Consider the following 21,800-nt stretch of genomic DNA (forward strand, 5'->3'; position numbering starts at 1 on the left):
GGATTGAATTAAACAACTTTTATTGTTGTACAAAACACCGTTTTAAAATAACTACTTAGGACTTAGTAGGTAACCACGTACTACACCAAGAGATATGTGGTCATTGAGATTGGATTAAACCACTTTTATTATTGTACAAAACACCGTTCTGAAATAACCACTTAAGACTTAGTAGGTAACCACTTACTACACCAAGAGATAGGTGGTCATTGAGATTGGATTAAACCACTTTTATTGCTGTACAAAACACTGTTCTGAAATAACCACATAGGACTTAGGAGATAACCACTTACTGCATCAAAAAGATGTGGTCATTGGGATTGAATTAAACCACTTTTATTGTTTTACAAAACCCCGTTATGAAATAACCACTTAGGACTTAGTAGATAAGCACTTACTACACCAAAAAAATTGATAAAATCTCACATAAAAAACCACAACTATTCTTGTTCATAAGCAATTGAGTATATAACCACATAAGCACCACAAAATGTGATCATTGATATTGAAGTCGATCACTTTCATTCTTGTACACCACAAAAATGTGATCATTGATATTCTCGTTAAGTTTTGTGAATGGAAAATAAAGGTTTTATTCTTTAAGATAGCACTTGAAATCAGGTTCATCAATTTATTGTTGTACAAAATGTCTGTGACAATCAACCACAAATTTTCAATAGAATAATCACTTATTACAAGAAAAAATCAGAGCAGTTAAAATGAAATATAATAAAGTAAAATAAAATTGAATTAAAATAATGAAGTCAAATAAGGTAAAAAGAGAAATAAAAATAATAATAATATCGTGTTAATAAGACGAAATTGAATTATGTCAATGCTATTATTTTCACCTTTTTCTTTAAATTAAGTCTTATTTTTCTGAATTTTAAAGTCACATAGTGAATTAGAGTATTTTTATTTGTTTTCTAATATTTTTCTATAATATTAATAAAATATTATTTCTTCACTTTAAGCATTTTTATACGAATATTCAAGAAAAAATATAATTTAAAAATTTCATTTTATCTAAGAATACGTGAGAGGGTGCATGTTGGAAGTCGTAATCAAATTGCAAATTTGTCTACAAAGCCATTGGCTATTGTGTTGTTTAATAATAACAAAAACCTGATCAAAATAAAGGATGGAAGAAATATTTAAGTTTATGGGAGAATTTTGTTTGGGTAAACTTAAAAGAGGGGTTATTCAACATATTCTATAGGTAATTAATTTGCTTAGGAGTTTTGTCTGAGAGTTAGCAATTTAATGTATTGGTTAATAGGAATCTTAGGTCTACGTAGGAGAGTCTAAGAATTGGAAATGATAAAAAAGAAAATTAGAGTCTATAAATTGTAATGTTTTGTTTACATTGAAATATATCTGAGAAGTGAATAAATTTATTCACATAAAGCTTGTTTTTCTATCAAAACTATCTCATTATATATCATAGTCTCTTTAGGCTTTAATATACTCCGAGAAAATATAAAATATTTTACCATTTCCAACATCTTCAGATAAATAAATATGAATACATAGTTTATATAATATTTTTTCTCACTAGTTAGGTTATAAAAAATATAGGGAAAATTCATAAAGAATTCGTATGGTATAGAATATAGAGGAATACTCGAACTTCCAACATAAAGTTCATATTTATAGTTGGATCTACATAGGGACAATGAAGTCGTTGCTTCTCTCTATCCTCCTCCACATTGTGTGGGTTATTTATTCCTACTAGAAGTTCCATTCGCCATCATTGAGATAGCAAGTCACCAACCTCTCTTATCTACAAAGGTTTTCCCGTCCTTACCATGTCGAAAACCACCAACATCTTCAATGTTGAGTAGTCCTATGTCGACCTTAACCTCCTTGCCTCCTTCGAGATTTACAATGTTGAGCTCCTCATCATAATTATGTTATGCACGAGTTATATTGCACAGTTCAAATGTTACCGTTTACAAGATTCCAATTGGTACTTAAGGAATCAATGAAGAAGGTATGCTAGATTCATACAGTGGTACTAATATGAATTAACTAATAGCATTACATGTATCCATTAAATGGATTATACATTATATTTGTTAGGGTTATAAATATTTCACTTTTGTCGATAATGAAAATGTATTATAGTTTTTCTTTAATTTATTGAAAAAATATGATTTTATTATAAATTAAATTTCTTGTAATTAATTTGATTTAGATGGTGAGCATTGTATCTGATTTGGCAAAGTCAAATCTGGAGAAATTGATTAATGCAACAGTAGAACAATCACGTTATATTTGTTGCTTCACATGCATTACTGATGACTTTGAAAAGGAAAGGGAAAATTTGATAGCAAAAAAGGAAACATGGGAAGAGTATGCTAGAGTGGCAACTAGAAGAGGTGATAAGATACGAAAAGATGTCACACATTGGCAAAAGCAAGCTATAGAACTTATTGAAGAAGATACCAAAAAGAAAGTGACATGTTTCTTTGGATGGTGTCCTAACTGCAAATGGCAATATAGTAGGGGGAAGGAATTGGAAAGTAAGACAAAGGAGATTAGAAGACTTGTTGAACGCAACTTTGAAAATGTTGGAATCAGTCTTGATGTTCCTGACATTGAATATCACTCTTCTCAAAACTACATTTCATTGGAAAGTAGAAAGTTGAAATTTGAAGAACTTTTTAATGCCTTGAAAGATGACAACAACTATATGATTGGATTGCAAGGGATGGGGGGCACAGGAAAAACAACATTAGCAATAGAGGTGGGTAAGGAGCTTAAGAAGTCAAAATGTTATAATCAAGTAATTGATACTACAATATCTAATACCCTTGATATAAAAAAGATTCAAGATGATATTGCAGGACCATTAGGATTGGCATTGAAGGATTGTACCGAATCAGAGAGGCCTAAAAAGTTGAAGGATAGATTAACCAATGGTGAAAAAATTCTTCTGATTCTAGATGATGTGTGTTGATGGTTCGGCAAGTGTACCGAATCGTTCAAGTAATAAACCGGTAAGACCGGGTATCGTTTTCCCAAGAGACTCGTAATACTAGAGAATTGTGCGATTAACAACTCATATAGACTCAATAACAAAACATCAATATACAGAACAAGTGCAGAAAGATAAATTCATACATAATTACAAGGTTGGACTTTGGTATTGAAGGCACTTGGAAATGGAAAAGACTAGAAATGGTATGAAATGACATTGCTAAGGTTAGTTTTCACCAATGCACGCTTGTGTATAACCAATTTTATCTCCTCTCTATCAATTTACTAAAGTCAATCCACTAAAACACTCTAGCCCCAATCCCTTAGGTGAAAGAGCCTAGGTTATCCCCATTAAACTCCAATTCCTTGGACAATCTAACAAGCAAACCCGCATTAAAGAGCTAGGATCTTAAGACAACATGTGAATCATCTTCCATCCCTAGAATCAATGACCACAAGGACTCTTGTTTCAGTTCTAGATTCCATCTTACGTCCCCATAATCCATGAAACCCCAAATTCAAGTCATGAACATTCCTATTACATGCAAGCTTTAAGATTGGAAACAAGAATACTAGCACTTGATAGAAAAGGCATATATATAATCAAATCAATCATTCATTACACAAGAATCCATAGGCTACAACAATCCCTAACAAAACGAATCTGGTTCTCCACTTCCATGGAGAACCCTAAAGCTTACAAAGTGGAAGATGGAAGAAGAAGGAGACCCAAAGGTAGAGAAGTAGAGGAACCCAGCAGCTCCTCACGCCCTCCATGAGCTCCAGTAGAAGAATCGGACCTCCAAAGAACCAAAGACCCCGAGCCCTTCGCGTTCCAGGGTTAAATAAAGCGTTTCTGCCACATCAGCAAAAAGTCGCGCCCGGCGGCCCGACAGACCGGCGCCCGGCGCGCCATGGGTCAGCTACCTCACGCCCGGCGCCGCCCAGGTCAGTAGGCGCCCGGCGTGAGTCTCTGCTGCAGCCTTGTGTTTTCTTCTATTTTGTGCAGGTCTGCTTGCTTATGTGGTTAGTTCAGCTTTATACTTTTCGTGGAGGTTCTTCAAATCATTGTATTACTACAAAATAAAGGGATTATAGATGAAATCTCATCAATGTAGCCTAAAACACATTTATTCATGAAACTAAGATAAAAGAGAGGATTTAGCAAGTTACAAGCTAGAAAGGAGTTGATTTTGCTCTTAAATTCATGCTTAGATAATGGTGAGAATTAGCATTATCAAACTCCCCCAAACTTACAACTTTGCTTGTCCTCAAGCAAAAGTACCTTACCTAACAACCAGTTCAATTACAATGGTCTAGCAACTCAAGCATAGTTTCAATCAGTTAAACCAAATCAATCATGCTTGCTCAACTTATAAATCACATTCAAGAGACAATATAGTCTTAGCAAGCTAAACTTCAATCATGGTGCTAACAGTTTCAAAGTCACAAGATAGATGCAAATGATAGATCAATAAACATGGCAAGTTGTTTTCAATGCGTGCATGGAACCAATCCTCACCAAGGAAAGTGTTTCACTCAAGCACAATGGTGTATAAGGATGTGTGTCTACTCTCAACTATTACAATGTTACACAAATCAACTTTGTCTTTTGTTTCAACAATATCAAACACATTAACAAGCAAGTTACATCACCAGGACTTTTTGAAGCTTGTATTGTGGCTGGGCTAAGAAGAAAAATTGGTTTTTCTGGACAACAAAGCACCTTGAGATAAGAGACCAAACAATTTAATTCATGATATAACATAGTATCTCTTTTTCTCCAAATTTGAATAAACCACTCTCAACTTATTTCCCAACTCTTTTTCATTGAATTCATGTTTTTGTCTTTCTTCTTCTTTCTTCTTTTTCTTTCTTTTTACTCATCTTATTGTTTTTCTCAATGCTCCCCTTTTGACAAGAACTCCCCCAAACTTAGACCATTCTCCTCACTCTAACATATATGTTCATCTCAACTCAAGGTAAGGAGATTAAGGATTTTTCAATAGGCTTAAGGTTTCGGGAATGAGAAAGTTTTCTTTAAGGTTCAAAGGTTATACATTGGCTTTTAGGTTCAAAATGTAGAAGAGGTGGAAGAACAAGATGGCCTTGATCATTTGTAACATGCAAGTAACTAGTTCAAATAGAGAAACTTAGGCAAAATCAACTGTGATTCCAAAGTAATAACATTCAGCAATAAACTCTGAGGCACAACATCTCACAAGTTTACTCAGGGTTCCAAAATTTGATAAACACCATGCCAAGAATATTGATCACAATTAAAACCAAGCATCTATCTAAACAGATACAAGCAACCATAATCTCTGTTCAACAAGCTCAACCACATAATCTCAATCAAATTTTCAAAACAATTTTCATGGATAAAGAGCAAGCACAAGAGATTTCCATTCATAACAAATGATTCACTCAAATCACCATACCAATTGCACAAGAACTATCCACTAGGCAAGTCAAAAAGAAATCCAAATTCAAAAACTGAAAGCAAATAAGAACTGGAAATTAAAACTGAAAAACCGAATTTAGAATGGACTCTTTGCAGCTCCAGTAGTGTAGGATACTAGCTTCACTTTCATCTGCAACATCTTCCTCCCACAGTAGCTTATACTCCGCAACTGCTCCACCTCCCCCATCAGCAGGGGCCTGGCCCCCAGGCCATGGTACATGAGCAGCAAAATCTTCAAGTCATATGGTTTGCTCAACTCACGCATGCCTCAAGGGTTAACCAATGGTGGTTTTCAAACCTGTAAAGTCTTAAGGAAGATGTTATTCTGCACAAGAAAGCTCAAAGTAAATTAGCATCCCATAGTCAACAACTGAAGAGAAGAATCCATAAACACACTAAAAGAAATTTGCAAAAGAAAGCAGCAAAACAATTAAAAACCAAAAAACAAGCAAAAAAAAATTTTGTGCTTAAACCAGTGCTGCTGGGGCCGGGCGCCTACCGAGCAGGAGGCGCCGGGCGTGAACCGAGCCAGGTGCTACTTGAGCCGGGCGCCTGCTGAGCAGAGGTCTGCTTGAGCCGGGCGCCAACTGAGCCAGGTGCTGCTTGCGCCGGGCGCCTATTGATCAGGAGGCGCCGGGCGTGAATTATGCAGAAAACTGCAGAATTCTGCAGTTTTCGAAATTAAGCTTCCCAACTTGTGATTTTTGGTATATGACCCTTATTCACACTCAAATCAATCCAGAATATCATGTTTTCATCATTGAAACTTGTCTAAACTATAAGGAATGAAATTGAATGCATGAATGGGTGAATTGAATGCACATTTCCAAAGCTTTTTACTCTACAACTCAAAATTGCACTTATGCATCCAAATCATATTTAAGCACTTAAGATCACACCAAAACATCATAGAGCACACTCTAACATGTCATAACAGATTTAAGCACTTGAAAACACACCAAACAAACCACAAAAACACATTACAACTCAAAAATCACAACAATTCAAAACTACACAAACATGCAAAACATAAGCTACTAATGCACACAACATAAAAACCACACAAACACAAGTAAAAAGGATAAGAAAATTGGGTTGCCTCCCAAAAGCGCTTGTTTAACGTCATTAGCTTGACGGATTACTCAATGAAGTGCAGATTTTGATGTTGGTGTGCTCCTTCCACCAACTCCTCTTGAATCACATTCTAGCCACCAAATCAACTCTCAAAGCTTGATATCTTCTTTTTAGCCCTTCCACTACCTTGACATCTTCAAACACTCAATCATCTTGATCAAATTTTGCTTGCTAGGCTTGAGTTCTTTGTCTCTCATCCAAGGGTGGTGGTGACTAGTCTTTCTCTTTTTCTTCTCCCTTTCTTCATCTTTCACTTAGTATTTGGAGCAACTTCAAGGAAGGGAGAATTTTGGGCAGCTTGTAGTGCTCAAGCTAGTTGTCTCCTTGTGTCCTAAACTTCCTTTAATCTCAGGGTCTTCATGATGCTTTTGAGGCTGCAGTCCTCCTTGTATGAACATCCCCTGCATACACTTAGACACAACTAGGCTAAAGCCACAAATTAGCCCAAGTAAAATTGAAAATCTATTTACAACAAAAGAGTTAGTTCTATATACAAATCAAGTCTAAACAAGTTAGAAACCTCACAAAAGTCTATTGTTGATACGAGTCCCCCGGCAGCGGCGCCAAAAACTTGTTGATGGTTCGGCAAGTGTACCGAATCGTTCAAGTAATAAACCGGTAAGACCGGGTATCGTTTTCCCAAGAGACTCGTAATACTAGAGAATTGTGCGATTAACAACTCATATAGACTCAATAACAAAACATCAATATACAGAACAAGTGCAGAAAGATAAATTCATACATAATTACAAGGTTGGACTTTGGTATTGAAGGCACTTGGAAATGGAAAAGACTAGAAATGGTATGAAATGACATTGCTAAGGTTAGTTTTCACCAATGCACGCTTGTGTATAACCAATTTTATCTCCTCTCTATCAATTTACTAAAGTCAATCCACTAAAACACTCTAGCCCCAATCCCTTAGGTGAAAGAGCCTAGGTTATCCCCATTAAACTCCAATTCCTTGGACAATCTAACAAGCAAACCCGCATTAAAGAGCTAGGATCTTAAGACAACATGTGAATCATCTTCCATCCCTAGAATCAATGACCACAAGGACTCTTGTTTCAGTTCTAGATTCCATCTTACGTCCCCATAATCCATGAAACCCCAAATTCAAGTCATGAACATTCCTATTACATGCAAGCTTTAAGATTGGAAACAAGAATACTAGCACTTGATAGAAAAGGCATATATATAATCAAATCAATCATTCATTACACAAGAATCCATAGGCTACAACAATCCCTAACAAAACGAATCTGGTTCTCCACTTCCATGGAGAACCCTAAAGCTTACAAAGTGGAAGATGGAAGAAGAAGGAGACCCAAAGGTAGAGAAGTAGAGGAACCCAGCAGCTCCTCACGCCCTCCATGAGCTCCAGTAGAAGAATCGGACCTCCAAAGAACCAAAGACCCCGAGCCCTTCGCGTTCCAGGGTTAAATAAAGCGTTTCTGCCACATCAGCAAAAAGTCGCGCCCGGCGGCCCGACAGACCGGCGCCCGGCGCGCCATGGGTCAGCTACCTCACGCCCGGCGCCGCCCAGGTCAGTAGGCGCCCGGCGTGAGTCTCTGCTGCAGCCTTGTGTTTTCTTCTATTTTGTGCAGGTCTGCTTGCTTATGTGGTTAGTTCAGCTTTATACTTTTCGTGGAGGTTCTTCCAATCATTGTATTACTACAAAATAAAGGGATTATAGATGAAATCTCATCAATGTAGCCTAAAACACATTTATTCATGAAACTAAGATAAAAGAGAGGATTTAGCAAGTTACAAGCTAGAAAGGAGTTGATTTTGCTCTTAAATTCATGCTTAGATAATGGTGAGAATTAGCATTATCAAACTCCCCCAAACTTACAACTTTGCTTGTCCTCAAGCAAAAGTACCTTACCTAACAACCAGTTCAATTACAATGGTCTAGCAACTCAAGCATAGTTTCAATCAGTTAAACCAAATCAATCATGCTTGCTCAACTTATAAATCACATTCAAGAGACAATATAGTCTTAGCAAGCTAAACTTCAATCATGGTGCTAACAGTTTCAAAGTCACAAGATAGATGCAAATGATAGATCAATAAACATGGCAAGTTGTTTTCAATGCGTGCATGGAACCAATCCTCACCAAGGAAAGTGTTTCACTCAAGCACAATGGTGTATAAGGATGTGTGTCTACTCTCAACTATTACAATGTTACACAAATCAACTTTGTCTTTTGTTTCAACAATATCAAACACATTAACAAGCAAGTTACATCACCAGGACTTTTTGAAGCTTGTATTGTGGCTGGGCTAAGAAGAAAAATTGGTTTTTCTGGACAACAAAGCACCTTGAGATAAGAGACCAAACAATTTAATTCATGATATAACATAGTATCTCTTTTTCTCCAAATTTGAATAAACCACTCTCAACTTATTTCCCAACTCTTTTTCATTGAATTCATGTTTTTGTCTTTCTTCTTCTTTCTTCTTTTTCTTTCTTTTTACTCATCTTATTGTTTTTCTCAATGCTCCCCTTTTGACAAGAACTCCCCCAAACTTAGACCATTCTCCTCACTCTAACATATATGTTCATCTCAACTCAAGGTAAGGAGATTAAGGATTTTTCAATAGGCTTAAGGTTTCGGGAATGAGAAAGTTTTCTTTAAGGTTCAAAGGTTATACATTGGCTTTTAGGTTCAAAATGTAGAAGAGGTGGAAGAACAAGATGGCCTTGATCATTTGTAACATGCAAGTAACTAGTTCAAATAGAGAAACTTAGGCAAAATCAACTGTGATTCCAAAGTAATAACATTCAGCAATAAACTCTGAGGCACAACATCTCACAAGTTTACTCAGGGTTCCAAAATTTGATAAACACCATGCCAAGAATATTGATCACAATTAAAACCAAGCATCTATCTAAACAGATACAAGCAACCATAATCTCTGTTCAACAAGCTCAACCACATAATCTCAATCAAATTTTCAAAACAATTTTCATGGATAAAGAGCAAGCACAAGAGATTTCCATTCATAACAAATGATTCACTCAAATCACCATACCAATTGCACAAGAACTATCCACTAGGCAAGTCAAAAAGAAATCCAAATTCAAAAACTGAAAGCAAATAAGAACTGGAAATTAAAACTGAAAAACCGAATTTAGAATGGACTCTTTGCAGCTCCAGTAGTGTAGGATACTAGCTTCACTTTCATCTGCAACATCTTCCTCCCACAGTAGCTTATACTCCGCAACTGCTCCACCTCCCCCATCAGCAGGGGCCTGGCCCCCAGGCCATGGTACATGAGCAGCAAAATCTTCAAGTCATATGGTTTGCTCAACTCACGCATGCCTCAAGGGTTAACCAATGGTGGTTTTCAAACCTGTAAAGTCTTAAGGAAGATGTTATTCTGCACAAGAAAGCTCAAAGTAAATTAGCATCCCATAGTCAACAACTGAAGAGAAGAATCCATAAACACACTAAAAGAAATTTGCAAAAGAAAGCAGCAAAACAATTAAAAACCAAAAAACAAGCAAAAAAAAATTTTGTGCTTAAACCAGTGCTGCTGGGGCCGGGCGCCTACCGAGCAGGAGGCGCCGGGCGTGAACCGAGCCAGGTGCTACTTGAGCCGGGCGCCTGCTGAGCAGAGGTCTGCTTGAGCCGGGCGCCAACTGAGCCAGGTGCTGCTTGCGCCGGGCGCCTATTGATCAGGAGGCGCCGGGCGTGAATTATGCAGAAAACTGCAGAATTCTGCAGTTTTCGAAATTAAGCTTCCCAACTTGTGATTTTTGGTATATGACCCTTATTCACACTCAAATCAATCCAGAATATCATGTTTTCATCATTGAAACTTGTCTAAACTATAAGGAATGAAATTGAATGCATGAATGGGTGAATTGAATGCACATTTCCAAAGCTTTTTACTCTACAACTCAAAATTGCACTTATGCATCCAAATCATATTTAAGCACTTAAGATCACACCAAAACATCATAGAGCACACTCTAACATGTCATAACAGATTTAAGCACTTGAAAACACACCAAACAAACCACAAAAACACATTACAACTCAAAAATCACAACAATTCAAAACTACACAAACATGCAAAACATAAGCTACTAATGCACACAACATAAAAACCACACAAACACAAGTAAAAAGGATAAGAAAATTGGGTTGCCTCCCAAAAGCGCTTGTTTAACGTCATTAGCTTGACGGATTACTCAATGAAGTGCAGATTTTGATGTTGGTGTGCTCCTTCCACCAACTCCTCTTGAATCACATTCTAGCCACCAAATCAACTCTCAAAGCTTGATATCTTCTTTTTAGCCCTTCCACTACCTTGACATCTTCAAACACTCAATCATCTTGATCAAATTTTGCTTGCTAGGCTTGAGTTCTTTGTCTCTCATCCAAGGGTGGTGGTGACTAGTCTTTCTCTTTTTCTTCTCCCTTTCTTCATCTTTCACTTAGTATTTGGAGCAACTTCAAGGAAGGGAGAATTTTGGGCAGCTTGTAGTGCTCAAGCTAGTTGTCTCCTTGTGTCCTAAACTTCCTTTAATCTCAGGGTCTTCATGATGCTTTTGAGGCTGCAGTCCTCCTTGTATGAACATCCCCTGCATACACTTAGACACAACTAGGCTAAAGCCACAAATTAGCCCAAGTAAAATTGAAAATCTATTTACAACAAAAGAGTTAGTTCTATATACAAATCAAGTCTAAACAAGTTAGAAACCTCACAAAAGTCTATTGTTGATACGAGTCCCCCGGCAGCGGCGCCAAAAACTTGTTGATGGTTCGGCAAGTGTACCGAATCGTTCAAGTAATAAACCGGTAAGACCGGGTATCGTTTTCCCAAGAGACTCGTAATACTAGAGAATTGTGCGATTAACAACTCATATAGACTCAATAACAAAACATCAATATACAGAACAAGTGCAGAAAGATAAATTCATACATAATTACAAGGTTGGACTTTGGTATTGAAGGCACTTGGAAATGGAAAAGACTAGAAATGGTATGAAATGACATTGCTAAGGTTAGTTTTCACCAATGCACGCTTGTGTATAACCAATTTTATCTCCTCTCTATCAATTTACTAAAGTCAATCCACTAAAACACTCTAGCCCCAATCCCTTAGGTGAAAGAGCCTAGGTTATCCCCATTAAACTCCAATTCCTTGGACAATCTAACAAGCAAACCCGCATTAAAGAGCTAGGATCTTAAGACAACATGTGAATCATCTTCCATCCCTAGAATCAATGACCACAAGGACTCTTGTTTCAGTTCTAGATTCCATCTTACGTCCCCATAATCCATGAAACCCCAAATTCAAGTCATGAACATTCCTATTACATGCAAGCTTTAAGATTGGAAACAAGAATACTAGCACTTGATAGAAAAGGCATATATATAATCAAATCAATCATTCATTACACAAGAATCCATAGGCTACAACAATCCCTAACAAAACGAATCTGGTTCTCCACTTCCATGGAGAACCCTAAAGCTTACAAAGTGGAAGATGGAAGAAGAAGGAGACCCAAAGGTAGAGAAGTAGAGGAACCCAGCAGCTCCTCACGCCCTCCATGAGCTCCAGTAGAAGAATCGGACCTCCAAAGAACCAAAGACCCCGAGCCCTTCGCGTTCCAGGGTTAAATAAAGCGTTTCTGCCACATCAGCAAAAAGTCGCGCCCGGCGGCCCGACAGACCGGCGCCCGGCGCGCCATGGGTCAGCTACCTCACGCCCGGCGCCGCCCAGGTCAGTAGGCGCCCGGCGTGAGTCTCTGCTGCAGCCTTGTGTTTTCTTCTATTTTGTGCAGGTCTGCTTGCTTATGTGGTTAGTTCAGCTTTATACTTTTCGTGGAGGTTCTTCCAATCATTGTATTACTACAAAATAAAGGGATTATAGATGAAATCTCATCAATGTAGCCTAAAACACATTTATTCATGAAACTAAGATAAAAGAGAGGATTTAGCAAGTTACAAGCTAGAAAGGAGTTGATTTTGCTCTTAAATTCATGCTTAGATAATGGTGAGAATTAGCATTATCAATGTGTGGGAAGATATCAATTTTGAAGAAATAGGTATTCCATTTAAGGGCAACCATAACAATTGTAGAATTCTTGTGACCACTCGCAATATAAGAATATGCAATAAAATGGAATGTGAGAAGATAATTAAACTTAATATCTTACCTGAGAAAGAGGGATGGATATTGTTCCAAAAGTATGCTGGTTTAAGGGATTATTCCTCTAAAAGCATTCTTGATAGAGGTCGAAAAATTTCCAAAGAATGTAAAGGATTGCCAATTGCAATTGCTTTAATTGGTCGTAGTTTAAAGGGTTCACTACTTCTGGAAGAATGGGATGTACCCTTAAACTCCTTACAAAAGTCCATGCAGGTACATGATGATGAAGATGAAAGTTGGAGAAAAGTTTATACATGTCTAAGGTATAGTTATGACAATATGAAGGATGAAACAGCCAAGAAATTGTTCCTTTTATGTTCTTTGTTTCGAGAAGATGAAGAAATATCTGAAGAACTTTTAGTCAGACTTGCTAAAGGAGCAACTCTCATTGACAAAATTGATGACGATGACAGTTACGACGAATGTCGTAAGAAAGTTATTGTAGCAAAATATAAACTCATAGATTCATGTTTACTTTTGAATTGTAAATATGGAAGAGTAAAAATGCATGACTTGGTTCGTGAAATGGCTTTGTGGATAGCTAACGAGGAGAATGTGGCAGTGAATACATCTAAGAAGAATGAAATGACAAAGGTTGAAAAGGGGAAGGATATTAAATATTTATTATGTGAAGGAAAAATCAATGATTTATTTTCCTCCAAGTTTGATGGATCTAAACTTGTTATTCTTATTGTCTACATGAAGACATATGATCATGTGGAGGTCCCAAATTCATTCTTTGAAAACATACCAGGGCTTCAAGTTTTGATTTTATCAAATACTAGCTTTTTACTCTTTGGACCTAGATCAAGGTTATCATTGCCTCAGTCAATTCAAAGGTTGACCAATATGAAATCTTTATACCTCAAAAGATTCAAATTAGGTGACATCTCGATTATTGGAAACCTACAGGCCCTTGAGACTCTCGAGTTGGTTAGATGTATGATGGATGAATTGCCTAGGGAGATTGGAAAACTGGTGAATCTTAAATTATTGAAGTTGAATTATTGTCATTTTGAAAGCAGCAATGTATTTGAAGTGATTAGAAGTTGTTCTTCATTGGAAGAGTTGCATTTAGTAACCACTGATGATAATAAAATTTTTAAAGATTGCCATCTACAGCTTCCTAACTATCAAAGGTTTTGTATAGGGGAACATAGCGTCTCGGAAAATTTTTACCCTGAATGGCCTTTAAGGAATTCCCTGCATGTGGATAACGCTATGAAAATTTTTTCTCAGGAGACATTGAAGAATCTAGTTCAAAGAGCAGAAATTCTTAGATTAAGTGGACCTCTAGGAGTATGGAAAAATCTCATACCTGATATTATTTTTCCTGAAGATGAATCTACGAGCAATCTAATGGAGATTGCATTGGCAGATAATTCACAACTCACATGCCTAATTGACAATAATGATTCTCTTGTGCAAAGTGCCTTATCCAGGTTGGTTATGCTTAGACTTGTAGGAATGAAAAATTTGAAAGAAATATGCAATGGACCCCTTCCCTCTGAACTTCTAAAACATTTAGAAACAATAGATCTATGTGATTGCATACATTTGCAAGGCGCATTGTTTAAGAGCAAGATCTCCCTCTGCAATCTTAAATGCTTGTCTATCTCGCAATGTCCAATGTTTGTTGGGTAAACGTTAAATGGATGGGACCTACCACTATGCTGATTGAGGGATGTGTCTTCACTTTAGCTAAAGTCTTCCGGAAAGTGCTCCTTGTTTTATGGCTTTTGTATTGTGCACTGTGTTTGTTATTTGTATGAACCTCACTTATAAAAGTGTGGGAGAATAATTGTAGGATGCACCACCACCGAGAGAAAGAGAAAAGGAAGAAGGAATAAGAAAGTTTGTGTGTGCCGAGAGGAAGAGAAAAACAGAGTGATGCTTGTGAGTTTTTAGAGTGTTGTGCTTACGTACTCCTGTATTTGAAAGTTCTAAAAAAGAGATATATTTTTATGTATACCAACAAATTGGTATCAGAGCTATAAGAACTTGAGTGTCCGAGTGAGAAAAAAAAAGAGAAAAATGGCAAACCTTGCAAACAGTGTGTCCCTTCCTCAATTGACAAAGAAAGTCAACTTTGATAATTGGAGTGTGCAGATGAGAGCTCTTCTTGGATCCCAAGACGTATGGGATGTAGTGGAGAATGGGTACGAAGAACCCACCGACGACGAAGGACAGACGGCTGCCCAACTTGCAGCGTTGAAGAAAACGCGTGTGAAGGATAAATCAGCTCTATACATTTTGTACCGAGCTGTGGATGAATCTGGCTTTGAGAAGATAGTAAATGCAAAATCTTCAAAAGAAGCGTGGCAGATTCTGGAGAAAGTATACAAAGGTGACAACCGAGTGAAGCAAGTTAGGCTCCAAACTCTCAGAGGCGAGTTTGAAAGTTTGAGAATGGAGGAAAAAGAAAGAGTAACCGAGTATATATCTCGGGTGGAAGCAGTGGCAAATCAAATATGTAGAAACGGAGAGGAGTTATCAGCCAGTCGGGTTGTGGAGAAAATTCTGAGATCGTTAACAGATGATTTTGAGAGCATTGTGTGTGCCATTGAAGAGTCAAAGGACTTGTCAAAACTCTCGGTTGAAGAGCTTGCAGGATCTTTGGAGGCGCACGAACAACGGAGAAGAAAGTTGTATCAGCCACTTGATCAGGCACTTCAGGCAAAGTTTGATCTGAGGAGAGGAGCTCGGAACACTCAAGGCCGAGGTGATCCTGGAGGAAGAGGCCAAGGACGAAGAGGTCAAGGCCAAAGTGATTATGAAGATGAGGAAGAGCAAACCGGTCGGCAGAATTGGCGTGGCCGAGGACAATGGAAAGGCCGAGGAGATCGGTCAAGTGTAGAGTGCTTTAGATGTGGTAAGCACGGCCATTATGCATATGACTGTAGATCGGCTGAGTGCTATAATTGTGGTAAGCCCGGTCATATAGCGAAATATTGTAGGGCAGAGAAAAAGGAGGAGATGAATCTCCATACAGAGGAAGCGGAGAAAGAAAGTGAAGAGTTAGGAATTTTGTTGATGGCAAGGAGCCCAGACGCAGCGTTGCCGAGAAAGAGCCCGGACACTGCATTGAGGAGTTGGAGATCGAATGCTGAACTGCGTCCAAGTTACGTGAAGATGTGGAAACCGGATGCCGAGATGCGTCCGAGGTGTGAAGAGTTGTGGAGATCGGATGTCGAGACGCATCCAGATTATGCAAAGTCATGGAGATCAGACAGTCCAGAAAGGTGTTTGGTCAGTTTGTATAGCTCGAAGGAGCTTGCAGAGAGCGTGGTGGATAGCTCAACAGAAAGCACAATGGAGAGTTTGCTGATGATTTTGCCAGATAGTGTAGAGGAGCAGGTGGAGAGTCCGGAAAGTCCATCAGAGAAAGTGGGTAACTCAGATTATGTTTCTGTAGAGAAATTTCAAGAGGTTCTTGCAGAGCTGGATCGAGAGCGTCGAGCCCGTGTTGCCGCGGAAAATATGATGTCCAAATTGCATGATTCATTAAAACAATTAAAGATGATGGATCAGGATGCTACAGAGAAGCGTGATAAAATTGACCACTTGGGAGATGATATTTTTCGTGAGAAGAAAGAAATGACGAAGCAATTAGAAGAAAGTGCAACGGAAAGTGTCGCACTGCGATCAGAGGCTGAAAACTTCAGCAGTATGGCGAATAGAATAGATGAAAGTGTAGAGATGAATCCAATTAGTGAAAAATCAGTTATGGTCAAGAAGAAGAGAATCAAGGTCAAGAAGAAGACTACCGAAGCAAAAGAGATGTTCGACAGGAAGAATCCAAGTAATAATGGAATGAGTAAATTTGGTGTAGGATGAGAAAAACTCAAGACCCATTTACGTTTACGGGGGAATTTTGTTGGGTAAACGTTAAATGGATGGGACCTACCACTATGCTGATTGAGGGATGTGTCTTCACTTTAGCTAAAGTCTTCCGGAAAGTGCTCCTTGTTTTATGGCTTTTGTATTGTGCACTGTGTTTGTTATTTGTATGAACCTCACTTATAAAAGTGTGGGAGAATAATTGTAGGATGCACCACCACCGAGAGAAAGAGAAAAGGAAGAAGGAATAAGAAAGTTTGTGTGTGCCGAGAGGAAGAGAAAAACAGAGTGATGCTTGTGAGTTTTTAGAGTGTTGTGCTTACGTACTCCTGTATTTGAAAGTTCTAAAAAAGAGATATATTTTTATGTATACCAACAATGTTGACATCTCTTTTTGAGTTGTCGACGACACAAAGCCTATTGTCGTTGGGGACATTGCAGATAAGTTATTGTAAACAATTGAAAAGTATAATAAGAGATGAAAACAAATGGAAAGATTCTGGAGAAGAAATAGTTGATACTCATAATAATAACAAGAGTACTATTTCAATATTTCCAAATTTAACCACTCTTTATGTCTCCAAGTGTCCCCTGTTACAATTTGTACTTCCGGTGAAAATTCCAAAACTTGAAGATATTATAATAGGCGACTGTGATGGGTTAAAATACTTATTTGACCGATACCAACATGAGCATGAAGAGGAAGATTTACATCAAGAATTAAAAGACGTCATATTCACATCTCCAAACGCTGTTTATCTATATAACTTGCCTAATTTTGTGGACATTTTTCAAAAATGTGATGATGAGTCCTTGTGTTCATTAGTGAAGAAGTCAACTTCCAAAGATGAGAGCAAAGGACAAATAGACTCTTCTCTCTCAATGGTAACCTTCTAACTCCTCTTTATCTTACATGTGTTGTATTTTTTATGCTTATATTTTATTCTGAACATAAAGGTTTAACATTTTTATATAATTATGACTAATCATATAACAATCTCATCTCATCTCAATTCGGTTAACATTATGTTAATATTTTATTTGTGTTTAAAATTGAAAACACTCTTTTAGAAATAAATTTCCTAAGCATGATATTATTAAACTTTTGACACGCAACAATAGATAGCTAATGGCTGAAATTTGAAAAATTGAATATTTTATTTATAAAACATTCTGTCGAGGAATTAAACATTTAGTTATTTAATTAACGCAGGTAAGTTATTCGTAATACATTGTTACATGTGTCAAACACACTTTTTATTATTCATGTAAACAGTTAACATGTAATAAAACTAAATTCTTTATTCTTTCAGAATAAAATTATTTAACAATGACGTCAGTTGTTTGAAAATGAGATAATTTTAAAGCACGATATTGTATAATTACATAGTATTTTACCAAAAATATAAAATATTCATTCGTGAGATGCCACATGTGTTTTCTCTTTCTCTTGTCTGAAACATCATTAAAAAACTAATAAGATAATAATTCAATTTTTGAAGATGCTGTAAGAGAATGCAGAGTATGGAATACTGATAGGAGATATCAGAACAGAGAAAAATGAATACGTGAAAAATACTTGTATGTATTGAAGTGATAAAAGTAAGTAATATGACAGAGTTTTATAGCAAATGAAAAGTAACAGAATTAACTCTATAACATCTTGAGTTTAAACACCTAACATTCCTTCCTAAATCAAGCTGTCCAAAGATAACACTCCTATATCTTTTCTAAGAAACTCAATTCTATCAATCTTAAGTGGTTTTGTGAAAAGATCTGCAAGTTGTAAGTCAGATTTGCAGTAGATCAGCTCAATTCTTCCTCTGGTTACCATGTCACGCAAGAAATGATACTTTATCTCAATATGCTTACTCCTTCCATGGCTAACAGGATTTTTAGCCAAGTTCATGGCAGAAGTGTTGTCCAATTTTAACAGCACTGGACTTTCTTCAACTATCCCTAACTCCTTCATTAGTTCCTTTAACCAAACCCCTTGACAAGCTGCATGGCATCCAGATATGTATTCTGCTTCGCAGCTAGACAGAGCAACAACATTCTGCTCCTAGAACTCCATGAAACAGGTGCTTTATTGATGAAGAATATGTTTCCAGACGTACTTTTCCTTTCAACAAGATCTCCACCGTAGTCAGAATCTGCATAGCCAACAAACTTCAGTTCATGCTCACGTAAACCATATGGAAATAAAATTCCATAGTTAGTTGTCCCTTTTACGTATCTTAATATCCTTTTGGCAGCCACCATATGACTCTTCTTTGGATTTCCCATGAAGCGACTCAGAAGACCTACACTGAACATCAAGTCAGGCCTACTATTACATAGGAATCATAATGAGCCAATAACCTGTTTGAAGATCGTTTCATTCACTCCTTCTTCAGTCTCATCTAACTTCAGCTTGGTATTTACTTCAAGAGGACTCCTAACATCATTGCATGAAGCCATCTTGAATCTTTCCAGTAACTCTTTCATGTATCTTTGCTGATGCATCAACAATCCTGCTGCTGTCTGAGTAAATTCCATGCCCAAGAAGTAATTAAGCTTCCCGAGATCAGTCATTTCGAACTCAGATTCCATCATACGCTTGAACTCGTCTATCTCCTTTAGGCTTGATCCAGATATCAACAAGTCATCTACGTATAGGCAGAAAATCCTTCTGTTGCCGTCAGTGCTCTCCCTTACATACACACGATGCTCCACAACACAGCGTTTAAACCCATGATCAAGGAAAAACCCGTCAATCCTTCTGTTCCATGCTCTTGGAGCTTGCCGCAAGCCATAGAGAGCCTTGTGAAGCTTGTACACTTGCTGCTTCTTATTCCCTTTGTTAAATCCTGGAGGTTGTTGAACATAGACTTCCTCCTCCAGTGGTCCATGCAAGAACGCAGATTTAACATCAAGTTGAATCATAGACCATCTTTTAGCACAGGCAATAGCAATTACTACACGAATTGTTTCTAACCTTGGAGCGAACACCTCTGTGAAGTCAATTCCTTGTCTTTGAAAAAATCCTCTTGCCACAAGCCTAGCTTTGTGCTTTAAAACAGTGCCATCTGGATTCAGCTTTCGCTTGAAAACCCACTTCAATCCAATGCATTGCTTTCCATGTGGCAGATCGACCAAACTCCACGTTTTATTCTTCTCGATGGATTTGAGTTCTTCAATCATAGCTACCTTCCATTCGGTTTCTGCCATAGCTTCATCAACATCTATTGGTTCAGTTCCAGCCATTAACGCCATGTGCACCAGATCACCTTCATCACTTACACCAGTATCCGTATATAAGTCGTAATCTGAAAATCTGGGTGGTCTTGTAGACTGTCTTCTAGGTCTCCTTAGTGTATCATCACTATCAGCACCATCAACAACTTTCTTATCAGTTGCATCTGATATCTCAGTCACCACCGACACCTTCTTGATACTGGTCTGCCCTTTCTCCCAATCCCAACTCTCATCTTCTAGAATTACTACATCTCTGCTGATCACCATTCTGCCTTTGTTAGGATCGTAGAGCTTATATGCCCCTGTCGGATGGTATCCCACGAGAACCATCGCCTCTCCTTTATCTTCAAGCTTTGATCTCCTCTGATCTGCAATGTGGCTAAAAACCAAAGATCCAAACACTCTAAAATGACTTACACTTGGTTTCGTACCTGTCCATGCCTCGAGTGGAACTTTGCCTGTGAGTCTCTTGGTAGGACACCTGTTCAATATATGAACAGCTGTTGACACAGCTTCACCCCAGAGATTTCGTGGCAAGCACTTATCACACAGCAAACACCTAGCCATGTTCATAATTGTTCTGTTTCTCCTTTCTACCAAACCGTTGTGCTGTGGAGTGTATGGTGCTGTTACTTCATGATTTACTCCACTGTCTTGACAGAATTGTTCAAATGCATGAGACATATACTCACCCCCTCCATCGGTCCTAAGTATTTTAATGGTTCTTCCACTCTCTGTTTCTACCTTAATCTTGAACCTCTTGAATGTCTCAAGTGCTTCACTCTTCAGCTGTATCAGAAACACCCAAACCATTCTACTAAATTCATCAACAAAAGTGACAAAATACCTGTTTCCAGCCAAGGTCGACACTTCCATAGGGCCGCATATATCTGAGTGCACCACATCAAGACATCCTTTGGATCTCATCTCCAGTCTCGCTTGAAATGGTCTTCTGCTTTGTTTTCCCACAATGCAAGATTCACACACGTTTTCTGGTATACTGGTTTCTGTCATTCCAGAAACCATACCTTTTCCACTTAGCTGCCTTAAATCCTTAAAGTTTAGATGACCAAACCTTAAGTGCCACTTCCAGGTATCATCATCCTTTATAGTAGACAAACACTGCCGGCTTCCTACTGCATCCATACACACTTGAAATGTTCGATTTTTAGAAATCTTGCTTCTCAAGATCAACACTTTATTTTTATCAAACACTTCTACTTGATCACAGCCTCCCATAACAACTGTAAATCCTTTCTCAACAAGTTGTCCAAGACTTAGCAGATTGCATTTCATTGCTGGCACAAGTAGAACATCTTCTATGATAGCATGTGAGCCATCTTTTCTCCGTATAACCACATTTCCCATTCCTTCTACCTGGAGTGTGCTGTTATCTGCGAATCTGACCTTACTCTTCTTTGATTCATCTAATCTGATCAGCCACTCCTTGTTGCATGTCATGTGATTTGAGCACCCCGAGTCCAAATACCACGATTTCACAAATGATTGTGAATTATCAGATGTTGTTGTCACCATCAGCGTTAATGGTTCTGAGTCAAAATCCTCTTGAGCTAGATACGCCTCCTTGTTTTGTTGTTTCTTCTTCTGTTTACCTTTATTTGAGTAACATTCGAATGCGTAATGCCCCATCTTGTGACAACTAAAGCATTCTACATTCCTTCTATCTTTCTTCTTTATGTTCTTTTCAGAACCACTTTTGCCTTCAGGACATTCAACCTTTTCATCTTGCTCATTTGCATTATACTCATTTTTCCATTTTCCTTTCGCTGATTTTCCTTTCCATTTCTTGAACTTCTTTTTCTCTTCATTTCTGACATACAGCGCCTTGAGTGCTTGCTCATCATTCTTTACGGGATTTCGGTCTACCAATCTCATTTCATGTGCCTCTAAGGAACTTTGTAGTTCCTCAATCTTCATCTTCTCTGTATCTTTTGATTCTTCAATAGCCACA

At 37.8% G+C, this 21,800-nt stretch overlaps 2 protein-coding genes across 2 annotated transcripts in view; both read left to right on the forward strand.

Moving 5' to 3' along the window:
* Nucleotides 1-2,162: 2,162 nt before the first annotated feature.
* The window catches only part of LOC148191701 (uncharacterized), a 32,499-nt gene continuing 12,861 nt past the window's right edge, over nt 2,163-21,800 (forward strand). Inside the window, exons 1-3 of the mRNA XM_088100746.1 lie at nt 2,163-2,955; nt 12,607-14,382; nt 16,945-17,476. Of these exons, the coding sequence (XP_087956872.1) occupies nt 2,198-2,955; nt 12,607-14,382; nt 16,945-17,476 (3,066 nt within the window). The 5' untranslated portion in view covers nt 2,163-2,197. The remainder of the gene's footprint in view (nt 2,956-12,606; nt 14,383-16,944; nt 17,477-21,800) is intronic.
* LOC148191702 (uncharacterized) lies at nt 14,405-17,077 on the forward strand. The gene has a single exon (XM_088100745.1). It carries the CDS (start codon nt 14,786-14,788, stop codon nt 16,586-16,588), a length of 1,803 nt encoding a protein of 600 aa, XP_087956871.1. The 5' UTR covers nt 14,405-14,785; the 3' UTR covers nt 16,589-17,077.

Source organism: Vigna umbellata, chromosome 10, assembly GCF_029865625.1.
Source record: "Vigna umbellata cultivar VRB3 chromosome 10, Vumbellata_1.0, whole genome shotgun sequence".
In the NCBI taxonomy this organism is placed as follows: domain Eukaryota; kingdom Viridiplantae; phylum Streptophyta; class Magnoliopsida; order Fabales; family Fabaceae; genus Vigna; species Vigna umbellata.